General features: G+C 37.1%; 1 protein-coding gene across 1 annotated transcript; it reads left to right on the top strand.

The window, feature by feature from the left end:
• The first annotated feature begins 1,225 nt into the window (after positions 1-1,225).
• LOC6046958 (sorting nexin-14) lies at positions 1,226-12,626 on the top strand. The gene is made up of 7 exons (XM_038255443.1): positions 1,226-1,735; positions 1,797-1,929; positions 1,997-2,855; positions 7,201-7,474; positions 7,531-7,776; positions 11,898-12,079; positions 12,156-12,626. Exons 1-7 carry the CDS (start codon positions 1,623-1,625, stop codon positions 12,581-12,583), a joined length of 2,235 nt encoding a protein of 744 aa, XP_038111371.1. The 5' UTR covers positions 1,226-1,622; the 3' UTR covers positions 12,584-12,626.
• The last annotated feature ends 378 nt before the right edge of the window (positions 12,627-13,004 follow it).

Genomic DNA, 13,004 nt, shown 5'->3' with positions numbered 1-13,004 from the left:
TTCTATTTGAAAATGTGCATCTTGAGCGATAATTTTTTGATTGACTTTATGTTAAAAAAAAAAACAATTTGCCATTGAAAAGTTATTTAGTGAAAAATTGATAAAGTGAAAAGCTTTTGAATTATGGTTGTTTTAGGTAACATCTTTCGAAATATTGCATTTCTAATTTACAATACAATTCCTTATTTGAGTTTTCGGAAATTTTTGAATAAAATTATAAATTGTATAAAGGACATATCTCAGCAAACTAAGGCTGGGTAAAAAAAAAAAATATATTTTTTTGAAAAGCATCATTAATGAATGATTGTCTAGAAGGTCGATAATTGATTCACAAAATTATATAAATTTTGAGACACTTGGATACGTCAAATTCACATCGACCAGTCTCCCTATTTAAGGTCACCCAGTGCGATAAATAAAGGGGGGTAAATTTTGGCTGATTTTAGCGTGACGTACTTAATGGATGAAGCCTTCCTCACATTACTGAGGTAGGGCTATAAAATCGCTCGAAAAATGACCCACCTTCATGTATACCTATCGGCTTAGAATCAATTCTGAGCAAATGTCTGTGTGCGTGGTAGGATGTTGCCCAAAAAATTGTCACTCGATTATCTCGAGACTGGTTTAACCGATTTTTTTCCGTTTTTGCCTCATTCGATCGTCGCCATAAAAAAATATGCAGTTTAGTTAAGTACTTCAAAAGTTATGCTAAAAACAATGTTGACTATAGTTCGGAAGATTGTAAAAAGATTTCTAAGAAAACCCATCATGATTTGTGTGAAAACCCATTTTCAGAAAGGAATTTGAAAGACCTTTGAAATAACTTACCTCGTAACCTAAAGGTGTTTGTTGTATCTATTTCAAATTTGAATTCTGCTAACCATAATTAGTCAAATTTATATAATTGAGTCTGGATTGTATATGCAAAGCTTACGTCATAGAATCATATTGATGCCAAAATACAACAATAACAATAACCGCCTTGAGTCAGGGATATTAAAAAAACACCCAAAAAGCAAAAACTGAAAATTTGGTTTATTGGACCCTTTCAAAAAAAAAAAAAAAAAAAAAGAAAAACTCCAGAATTGAATATGAATTTAAAAATTGAACTGAACACCATTTTACCCCAAAAACTCTCACCCCGAAAAGGAACACCGCGGAAAGTGAAACAATCAGCTGATTCGCGGTCGGCTGTTTGATGCACGTCGCGACGCTGACGCCAGCATTAACGTCAAAGCGGGAGGCGATGCATTTTTTATGCTGCGGTGCACCCACCCAGTTGTAAACAAAGACGTCCCCACAAAGTGGTGTTGTCACCCTTCTTATCAGAGAGTTGTAAATAAATAGTTGAACTGCGTGTGATATTTAATTTTTATCAGTTCTAATGGCTCCGGTAGCCGCCAGGTGTGTTTATCTTGGTTTTGGCTGATGGAGTAAATACATTCCTGTTTGAATAGAGTGATTTTTAGTGTTTAACTTAGTGGAGCCAGGAAGAAAGTGAAAGTGTTGTTGCACTTTGCTTTATTGATTTTTCCCTGCTTTAGTCACCAGTGCACTTGTACTTAGGAAAATAAGTAACAATCCGTCTTGGTGCTGAGTTGGTGGTGTTGCAATTTCCAGTGATGCTCCTGTACCACATAAAAGAGGTACTTCTCAAGTTCTATCAGGATGATATTGCCAGGATAGTGGCACTGGTCGTCCTGACCTTGTCCATCGTCGTCGGATTTTACGTCAGGTAATTTAGTATTTTTGTAAAATTCAATCTTCATTGAAAACTAAGGAAATTCTCTTTCTAGCTCAATTCTGGGACTTATCATCTTGCTGTTCTTCATCAATGGCTGTGCCGCGGCAGTTTTTACCCTTAACCACAAGGAAACCGTGGGAAGGTATCTGCAAAAGCTGAAGGACTTTTTCGGCTACAAAGACTATGTGAGTACTGAGTAGACTTACAAGCTTAGTTTCCTGAATCTTAAATATTTGTAAATTCGTGAAACAGGACCCCCTCGCGGCCTCCCAGTGTGACGTGTGCGGCAACGAGCGCTGTCCGCGGCACAATCGCAACGCGCTCATCCACGAACCGTGGAAGGGCTTCCTGATCGAGGCTCCGCTGGACGACGCCGTCGATCGGTTCTTCTCGCACATTTTGGACACGTTCGTGCGCAATTGGCACTCCCAAATCACCCCGGACGAGCAGTTTATGCTCGGCATCAAGGCGAACCTTCGGGACGCGCTCTGTAGGTTGCTGATCCGGGCCAAGGAGCTGGACGCTCCGACGGTCATCACTACGCGGTTGCTGCCGACGTTCTTCATCCATTACGAAATAATCGCCAAAATGATGCTCGTTGATCACGTCCCGATGGATCGGCTGGCCAAAACATTCCTCATCGACGAGTATCCGATTCATCCGGCGGTGCTGAACCGCCAAGCGGAGGTGAACTACCTCCGCGGGGTGGCCAAAGTCCTCATCCCACGCCTGTTCACCCCCGAGAACATAAACTGCAAAATCTTCTTCAACCTCATCAAGGAACTCCTCTCCTTTTGGGTCCTCCTTCCCCTCCTGGACGTAATCTCCGATCCCAACCTGATCAACCTGCTCATAATAGCCGCAACCGACAAGCGGCCAAAGGACGCAGCTTCGAGAGCAAAGAGTCAACACCAGAAGACGAGCTGTGAAAAGGTGGAGATTTTGAGGGAGTTTGTCGAGCGGAGCAGGGAACGGGTTGAGTGTGGCGTGGAGACGGTTGTCGTCCAGGGCGAGGAGAACATCCTTAAGGACCAGAGCAAGCTGTACTTTTTCATGCAGTTTCTGATCAAGGAGGGTGCGGTCGAGTGGTTGCGGTTCTATCTGGATGTGGGTGAGTGTTTATGAAATTTGTCCAACTTTCATTACAATTCATATTCCCCTTGTTCAGAAGGTTATCTTTAGAAAACCAAAATTAATGTAATAATTTAATGAGTATATTCCTCACTGAAGGGCAGCGAATGACCAAGAAGGTTAAAGCTGCCAGAAATAAATAAATTAACAACAACAACAACAACATTCCTCACTGAACAATATCTTTTTAAAATGGTTCAGTAAAGATTAGTTTATTATTTTTTAAGTCAAACCCTTTTAAAATGCATTAGGAACCATTTTCGATTTGCCACTGTTTTGGGGTATTTTCTCTTACCAAAGGAGCGATTTCGCGACGTTGTTTCATCTATAAAAAATTGGCATCTGTCAAATCTAAAATTCTAGAATCTGTTCCCGAATTTCCGAAAACTATGGGATTTGGTGTTTTCGGCAAAGATGAAAGTATTAGGCAAGAACAATTCGGTGAAAACAATTTGACAACTTTATTTTTTTGTTGTTTTAAGAGAATTAAAATGACAAGTTCTAAGCTATGACCCAGCAAGCACAAAATGTGGCAGCGTTGCCTTTTTTTGTGAAAAATTAATTCATTTCTTTGAAACTTGGATAGGAAATGGTCGAAATTTTGTTTATAGAGCCGTTTTCTAGGTTACCTAAAGTTTTGTGGTTGTTTAGGCTTTAAAATATTTTTTTTTTAGAAGTACAGAAAATTTCATTTGAAGATTATTAAAAAGTACCTTTGAGGATTGTTACAAAGTACTGGCAAAAACAAAAAAAAAATCTATGGCCGAATTTTTTATAAAAGGCTTAACAGTCTTATTTTTTAGCTTTAATTTTTTTTAAAGATTTTAGCCCATTTGATTCAGATTTTATTTTTGTATTTGGCAAAGGGCCAACGTCGACATTTGAGTTTTTTCTCAGTGTTTTTTTTCTGATTAGCCCATTTACAGTTCTTTTAGTAAAAAAATTAAAAATTAAAAAAATAAAAAAAAAACTTGAAAAAATAAAAAAAATTAAAAAAAAATAGAAAAAATAAAAAATAGGTATTTAAAAAAAATTAAAAAATTAAAAAAAAATTAAAAAACTTAAAAAAATGAAAAGATTCAAAAAAATTAAAAAAAAATATTTTTTTTTAAATTAAACAAAAATGATTTTTTTTAAATAAAAAAAAAACAATTTAAAAAATTACAAAAATTAAAAAATTTTAAAAAATTTTGAAAAAAATAAAAAAAAAATACTTAAATTAAAAAAAATTAAAAACTTTATAAAATAAAAAAAATAAAATAAAAAAAATAAAAAATGACAAAAAAAATAAAAAAAATTAAATCTTAAGAAAAAAAATATAAAAAATTGGAAAAAATATAGGTAAATTATGAAAAAAATAAAAAAATATTAAAAAATAATCAATAAATTTTGTTTAACGGTGTGATGTATTATGCATTCTCAAGGCAATCAGTCGGAGTATGCGGATGAGACTATTCCCGGTTATTTGGTGTTAAGTTTAGCATAAATGATTCAATCTTAGACAGCCGGCTGTGGAAAGATAAAACCAACTAAAATGCGAAACCGCCTGGATCGAAATACACGCACAATCGGGGGGACAACAAAGACGGAAACGGCAACGAAAATCCGGCTTGTTGACCGCGACGCGAACCGTTCAAATTCTCCAACGCAACTCAAAAATTAAAAAAAAAAATTAAAAAAAATAAAGAAAATTAAAAGAAATAAAAAAATAAAAAAAGTCAATTAAAAACAAAAAAAAAATCAAAAAAAAAAAAAAATTCAAAAAAATCAAAATTAAAAAAAAATTAATAAAAATTAACATAACAATTAAAAACATAAATAATTGAAAAATTAAAAAAAAATCAAAAAAATTTAAAATTAAAAAAAAATTAAAAAAAAAAATGAAAAAAAATAAAAATTTAGAAAAATTAAAAAAAAACTTAAAAATAAAATTGAAAAAAATTGAAATTTTTGAATTTTTGAATTTTTGAATTTTTGAATTTTTGAGTTTTTGAATTTTTGAATTTTTGAATTTTTGAATTTTTGAATTTTTGAATTTTTGAATTTTTGAATTTTTGAATTTTGAATTTTGAATTTTGAATTTTGAATTTTTGAATTTTGAATTTTTGAATTTTGAATTTTTGAATTTTGAATTTTTGAATTTTGAATTTTTGAATTTTTGAATTTTGAATTTTGAATTTTGAATTTTGAATTTTGAATTTTTAAATTTTGAATTTTTGAATTTTGAATTTTTGAATTTTGAATTTTGAATTTTGAATTTTGAATTTTGAATTTTGAATTTTGAATTTTGAATTTTGAATTTTGAATTTTGAATTTTGAATTTTGAATTTTGAATTTTTAAATTTTTGAATTTTGAATTTTTGAATTTTGAGTTTTGAATTTTGAATTTTTGAATTTTGAATTTTTGAATTTTGAATTTTGAATTTTGAATTTTTGAATTTTGAATTTTTGAATTTTGAATTTTGAATTTTTGAATTTTTGAATTTTGAATTTTGAATTTTGAATTTTGAATTTTGAATTTTTGAATTTTGAATTTTGAATTTTGAATTTTGAATTTTGAATTTTGAATTTTTGAATTTTGAATTTTGAATTTTGAATTTTTGAATTTTTGAATTTTTGAATCATACACAAGAGCAGACATACAAATATCTCCGAAACACGCATTCAAAACTTTGCCCCCGGCTTGCCGGTACTTGTCGGGTATCAGAAAATGAGTACCCGACAGGTACCGACCAAGGGGCTGGAAACTCTAATATTACTTAAGAATACTGAGTATACTAACGATATTCCAGTATACTTGTTAGTATACTAACCGAAAAGCAATAAACTGTTAGTATATTAAGATACTCTCATTATATTGGTTAGTATACTGGCGATATGTAAAGGAAATAATAAGTATACTAACATATATTTTGATATACTGGTTAACATAATAATTATAGCTCTAAGAGTTTCCAACCCCTTGGTACCGACACATATTTTTCTTCTACAGATGAACTTGAGATCAAATTTGATACCTGCTTTGACACGCGCGGTGGGAGACTCGGGGGCAAACTCGAGAGCAAATTTGGTGGGAATCAAATCGGGTAGCAAATGGTTTAACTTTCGACATTTTCGAAAAATGAAATTCTTTGAAATTTTCAATAGGATTAAAAAGTTTAATAAACTTTTAGCATTTCTAGGCATGAATCTCAACACATAATTATTGATTTTGAAGGTAAACGAGAGCAAAAAATGATAAAAACCCATATTTGCCCCCCCGCGGTGGGCTTGTTTCGGTGGCAAATTTGCTACCCTAGCGGTGGGGATGACGGAGTTTTTTCAAGGTGGCAAATTTGATCTCGGTATTCATGAGCCGGGTGCAAATTTGATTTGCACCCCAGCGCTGGAGATGCCCTTAGGTGTTTGTTTTTTTGTAATCCAGTATTACACTTCTTCTGAGATCGGATTTAAGATTTATTGTAACTTGAGATTACTTAATCCTGCATTACATCTTTCTATCAGATTAGCTATTACTTTTTTGTAATTTTGAATTACAAAAAAACGGTGTAATTTTGTAATTTGTGATTACTTGTCCAAAAAATGTTTCTACGCTGCAATTTTTCAAACTCGACTTGTTAAACAATTTTGATAATTATAGTTTTGAACAAGCTAATAATTTTTAACAAACACACTGACACTTGAATTTTGAAAAAAAATTAAAACTTTGAATTCAATTATTTATATATTTAAAAAAATGTTGATTATTTATTTGAATGATTTTAAATTTTTTAGGCTGCTTGTTTAACGATTGCTTTGGATGCTTCACTATTGATCTCTAGGGACTTTTTTGACGAATTTCTGCTCCTAAACTACTATTAAGTTTTTGCTTCCACTTGCACACTCATGTTTTGGAAATTTAACTTTTAGTGATAAAAAATAGGGTAATGCATGAACAATGTTTATCCAAATAAATTTTTAATTCTAGAGAATAACTCTGGCTTGAATTCAATGTTTATGGTACATTCCGGCTCTTGAATATATTTTTTAGTATTGTAAAGCTAGATCTCCCTGTTTGAAAAAAAAAACCTAATGCCCTACAACCTCTGCGTAGTTTGACGATATTTGAGTTTCAAAATTGCGTCTTTTTGATTTAGTGCTTTTTTTAACTCTACATAGCTTTTATTTTCTTAAATGCTGCTCCATTCCATTTGCAAAAACTGATCTGAAGACAATAAAGATTAAATGCAATTTTTCAAAAAAACACATTTCTACATTGGTTTCAATTATAATTTCATCATAATTTCACGATATCCGATTCTATTGGGCAACCAATTTCCCAACAGACATCCTCAACAAGGAGCTGGAAGATCCGCACATCACGACCGACCCCACCAAGCTGTCCTCGCTGCACCAGCAGTCGGAGAAGCTGCTGCAGGCGTACCGTGGCATGATGCGCACCGAGCAGGAACCGGTGCCGGAAAACTGCACCCTGAACGAGGCCCACGACCGCGTCAAGGAAAAGCTGGAGGACAAGTGGCGCAGGCAGTTCAGCAAGACGTCGGAGTACTTTGAGCTGGTTTACGGGCCGCGGGAGTTTAAGGAGGTTTCGGATAAGAAGTGAGGAGAATCTCTCAGTTTTAGGAAGAAATTGTTGATAAATTAGATTATTCCAGATCATCGGACGGCACCGGTGGCGGTGGAACGAAGCTGAGCTCAAAGTTCAAGGAGGTCATCCGCGGGGCCGTGGACGGGGCGCCGATTGAGGCCACCGAAGCGCCCACGGTTTGGGATGCCCTCAATGACGCCCAGTCGATGCCCAGCAACAACATCTACAGCTCGGTGACCCAGAAGCTGCGCAAAGAGAAGGGCCAAAGCTTGGATGCTTTCATGCTTACCTTTATGCACTCGATTGAGCAGAGGTGAGTGTGGGGGTGGGGAACACTCCTTTTAGATTCTATCAGGGACTGTTTGTTTTTGAGGCGTTCTTTGCTTGACCTAAATGCAGTCGCGTAGCTGGGGGAGGGTTGTTGCAAGTATATTGTTTTATTTATCTTCATTAAATTAATTAATTAAATTTTTATCTTGGCTTAACAAAAAAAAAAAAAAAAACATCCCAAAATATTTATTGAAGAAATTTATGCAATCTATTTTTTGGTATATTTTAATCAGATTCACCTGGAAATCGATTATTTCTGTAGTGGTTCCTAAGTTACACTATTGAAGCAATCATCCAGGCCAGGCCAAACGTGCGCTTCCCTAACACGGACGTGAACTTCAAGTATCTCGAATGTAATAGATATAGATCCTTAAGGCAAACTGCCATCTAAGCCCTCCTGGTGTCGGTAGAATGAAGGAGGCAGGTAACGGCTCCATCGGGACTTTATAAACCCGGCATACCTGTCCTGCCGCCACCTGCAGGTCGGCATCCTCAACCAATCGCGATGAGCTGAAAACGTCCGACAAGCTTCGTTTTTTCGTCGCTTACCAGTAAAGGCCTTATCTGGTAATAGCAGTGCTGCTTCCTGTGTCCAGGCGATCTCAGTAGAAAAGTCAGTGATCTCGAATTTCTTTACCCTCGATATGCAGCAAGCCACACAAAACATAGAGTACAATTCTGTGGTACTTCTTTGGTTATTGTTTCGGCATTGTTTTCAAAGCAAACGTTAATAATCATCGGATACCGCACAGTGCTTTCTTCAGGTAAGATTTCCGGGTTTCAACTCCACGAGCGAGCGCAGCTTCCGCCGCATGTTTCGTGGCCTTGGCCAGCGGAACCTTCCGTTTCGTAACTCGCCGCTAGCTGCTGCAAACACCTAACAATAAACCTACTTCGGATTTTCCACAGACGATCTTGAACCGGTCAAACTTGAACTATCAAAACAAACTGCTCGACTGATATGACAACGAGAACTGTCCCGCCCTTGACCGTTCTCGCTGTCAAAAAAATTCGAGCAGTCTGATGTGTGAACGCACAAAAAAGGTATACCGAAAAGCGAGTTAAGACTATCTGCAGCGTGAAGTATCAAATTGCGAGCAGTTTAAATTTTGTAGAACTGGCGGAAATGAAACTAGAACACGATGCTCGCAACGCGCTGATCTAAATGTTGTTTCAAAAAAATGCTTTTAATTGTGTGCGTATGATTATCAACACAGCATCATAGTGTGTGTGTAAGAATACGTGGATATCTTTATATATCTGATTTTTTTTGAAACTGAGTTCTATTCCAGTTCCAAACCGTCTCACGTTTGAAACAAACTCGTCGAGCAGTTTTATTCCGGTTTCAAAATACTGCTCGAAAAATAAAACTGCAACTCCGCGTTGCGCGTGGTCTGTTTCAGTTCTATTTGAAAAATGAAACAGCTAGAACAAAGTAGAGCCGCGTTGCAACCAGTCTTACAAGTAGTCTAACGCGGTTAAGGTCAAGGTGCGAAGGTTTGAAAAGGGAGCTTATCGCTCGGTCAACGCAGGAGTGTCATCCCCTCGAGTGGTTCCGAAATTTCTTACCGCGTCTTGAACGGCCTCGATGATTGTTTTTTCGTTGAACTTTCGTCCGCTGAAGAAAGGCGAGTTTCAAACGATGTAAATTCCGTTGTAGAGAAACAACTTCTTTACCTTCTTTTAACAAACGGACCACCTCAACTTATCGAGAAATGACGAGACCTGTCTTTTCGTTCCTAAAACAAAAAAAGTCCAACTGCTGTTGGATCTAGCGAATCGAAATTCACTTTTTTGTTGACGCTAACCTTGAGCAGCCTTAGGTCCTTTGCTTACACACTTTCCAGAAGTTTCAATGTGTGTTATCTTTGGTAAACTGCCATGATCTGGCTGTTCTTCCAAGATCTTGGTGAATATTCTTCGCAATTTCACAATTCAAGCAAAACATTGTAAAACGGCCATTGTCATTTTTCAAAACATTGAGAAAAACAAGAAAGAAATTTGCGATTAGTTTTTCAATTCATATTTCAAACCAATTAAGCAAAGTGCGAAAATAATTTACACAATATGTGTAAAAATGGTATAGTTATTAGGGTGGGTACGGATTTTGAAAAGTTCTCAGATCAAGTTCTGGTGTGGTTCCCCTTGTAGGGTATACCCATAGAGACTCTCACGCCAAATTTCAGCTCATTTGGTTGAAAACTGGCTTGTCTCAAGCGGGTTCAAGTTTACATGGAAATTACTATGGGAAATTTTGAATTTTCGTTCATTCGCTCCTACAGGCCTGAGGAAAACATGTAGAAACTTCTAGGATGGCCAGAAATGAGCGGAATCGTCTGGAGAACAACTTTCCCTAAGAGACCAGGTCGATTCGTTCAACCCCCATCGAGCTCAACGGCAATACATCCGGGGTTTTCGGAACCAACGGTTTTCCCGAGAAAAGCATCAAATTTTCCTTAGCATGCTATGAATCCTTGATGAACACCGCGACGCCGCATGTGTCATGGTTACCCCGGATTCGTCGATGTTATTTGATTATTCTTCACTTAATTTTAGCTGTGCCACTGCCAATATGTTTTCGCTGCAAGCGGCCCACGATCTTTTTAATCGTCGTGGAACGAGTGAGAATGTTTCGTCGGTTTTGGAGCCCAAGCTGAACTTATTGTATCGTGTGAAGTACGTTCAAAATCTACGTCCGTAGCATCGACGGCATCATGGAATCGGCCACAAAGGCGGGGACTAAGACACCAGCATCGATGCCGCAAAATTACTTGGCTGTTTTGGGCGAACTGCTGAATGCTTTTTACCGGGTGGTGGCTTTGATTGCATGAGCGGCTCAACCGGGGAAAAGTGTACCTTCAGTGCAAAGTGCTTTGGGCAGTTTCGTCGGAACGAGCTGGCCTGAAACGACCGAATAGTGCGACACGAAATAGCAAACCGGAGAAATTTACCCGGCAATTAATGACTTCTGGAGCAACACGAGAAAAGGGCGGATAAGCATTTTAATAGCTGGAACTATTTCGCAAATTCCGAGCCAACAGTTAACTTTTTCTCAAAACTCGATGTGTAAAACAATAGCTCGCCTTCCCAGCTACCTTCTAACGCTGCGGGTTTTGTTAAATAGTGAAATGTTATCTCGGAATTTGCAAAATAGCTCTAGCTCTCAAAATGCTTATGCGCCCTTTTCAAATGTTGCTCCAGACTTGGTGCAAGTGAATGTGATTTTCTAATAGAATAGTTTAAAACACGTTTAAATGAGCAGCTATCTAAAAGAATCGTGATGTTACACGTATTGACGAGGTAGGAATTAACCAGAAATACACAAGAAACCTTATTTTGATTAAAAATCGTTAGTTTTGATTATTTAAAAAAAAGGCCAAACTTCGTTTCGATCTTTGTTTTGAACAACATTGTGTTTGTCCCTGAGACGATCACGTGTTCGAAATCAAAACAACTCAGTTTCCACATTGGACCTTTGCAGCAAAGAGTCTATTTGGAAGTAGAAAATAAACAAAACGTAATAAACTTTGGCTTTTGCAAAAAATGATTTTTTTCACATAAAAATATGTTTTATATGCATTTCTCGATATGTAGTGATAGATAAAGACTAAAGACACCGTTTGCACCAAAAATCCCGTTTGTTTACACTTTTGACTTAGGTCGTTTTACAATGTTTTGCTTGAATTGTACAGGGAGGTATCAAAATATACACTCAACCCCCGGGGTTGGTCACTTTTTCGGTTGGTTGGTCAAATTCAAACTAAAATGTGACGAACTGTCACTTTTTACACGGCGCTCACGCACACTATCAAAACAAACGTTTGGTAATGTGTGTAAACTCCGTGTAAAAGGGGTGTCAAACTAAAAAGTTACCCCGTTAGTTTGACAACAGCTGGTGTCAAACCATCGGGGTTTGAGTGCAGAACGAAAAACCAAAGCATGTTACTTGACTGTTGAAAAAGTAAGCGAGAATTTTAAAAAGCCATAAAATTTAATGTAACAACGTGGGCTTCTCTATTAACCCATAATACGTCTCTGTCCTAATGTCCTAACGCAAATGTTTTGTTTTCAATATTTCTTTCATGCTTCTTTTTTCTTCGCCAGTCCCGACATCGGCGAGGACGTGATCCAGGTCAAGGATAAGGTAAAGAAAAAGTACAAACTCCCGGGCCAAAGCGTCGTCTTCGGGGACCTGTTCGAGGTGAAGAAGGCCTCCAAAAACACCCACACAACCACGCTACTTTCGCACTCCGTCCGCGGTCCGTCCCAGTGCTTGATCTACATCCGTAAGTTTCGGGACCGAACCCTTGACGAGGGTTCTCCAAATTGACAGTGTGTTTTTTCTCTTCTCTCCCTATGCAGTGGTGAAAATTCTCAACGCACCCTTCCTCATCGTCCGGCTGGCGCTGGCCTTCTGCTGCGTGTCCCGCCGGACCGTGGACACGCTGATTCACACCGGAATCGCGCGACTGCTGCGAGCTGGCCTCAAAGAGTCCCGCCTGGCGACGCTCATCGAACTGCTGCGTGAGGTCATCTTTGTGCGCAAACTGCCCGAACCGACGCCGGCGGAACTGCTCAAGCGGCAGCAGGATGCTCGCCGCAGGTTGGAGGAACTTCGGGTGGGCCTCGGAAACGTGGCCGATGTGCTGCAGTCGCCGGAGCTGAACAAACATCTGATGTACTGTTTGTTTGATATCTTGCTGGGGGAGATGTATCCGGAGTTTGAGAGTCCGGCGGTGGCGGTTAGTAATGGGGGAGGGAGTGGTGGGGTTGGGCATGGATACAAGTGATAAAACTGTAGTAAAATAAATATGGCTCTCTTGACAAAGTATACAACTATTGCAATTATGTTTTTTTTAGAAAAATTGAGAACCAGATGCTTAAACCAGGCCCTCTATCTCGAATACATGACAAAAGGTTGAATTCCATAAGGTCGAATGGACTAATGTGGACAAAAGGTTGACTTTTAGTTTTTACTGACTATATTGCCAAAGTCAAACAAGTGTCTAATCTAATCAAATTAAATCTAATCAAACAATAATAAACTTCTTTTAAAGAAAATAAATATTTAAATCAAAATTGTAATATTAAAATTATTTAAAATAACACACAGAGTTTAAGTCATACTCGTTTTTAAGTATGTGTTTATACTTGAAAGCATGGAAAACTCAACAAAAATATCACAGAAATAAGAATAAGTAATTTTTTGAA

The sequence above is a fragment of the Culex quinquefasciatus genome, chromosome 2 (genome assembly GCF_015732765.1).
Source record: "Culex quinquefasciatus strain JHB chromosome 2, VPISU_Cqui_1.0_pri_paternal, whole genome shotgun sequence".
Classification (NCBI taxonomy): domain Eukaryota; kingdom Metazoa; phylum Arthropoda; class Insecta; order Diptera; family Culicidae; genus Culex; species Culex quinquefasciatus.
Note: the sequence above shows the minus strand (reverse complement) of the source record. Positions and strands in the feature narration are given on the sequence as shown.

Bases quoted from the DNA above. Each gene is read 5' to 3' on its own strand.
- LOC6046958 (XM_038255443.1), top strand. From the start codon at position 1,623: ATGCTCCTGTACCACATAAAAGAGGTACTTCTCAAGTTCTATCAGGAT. The intron at 1,930-1,996 runs GTGAGTACTGAG...TTCGTGAAACAG, and splicing joins TTTTCGGCTACAAAGACTAT to GACCCCCTCGCGGCCTCCCA. The intron at 2,856-7,200 runs GTGAGTGTTTAT...ATTTCCCAACAG, and splicing joins GCGGTTCTATCTGGATGTGG to ACATCCTCAACAAGGAGCTG.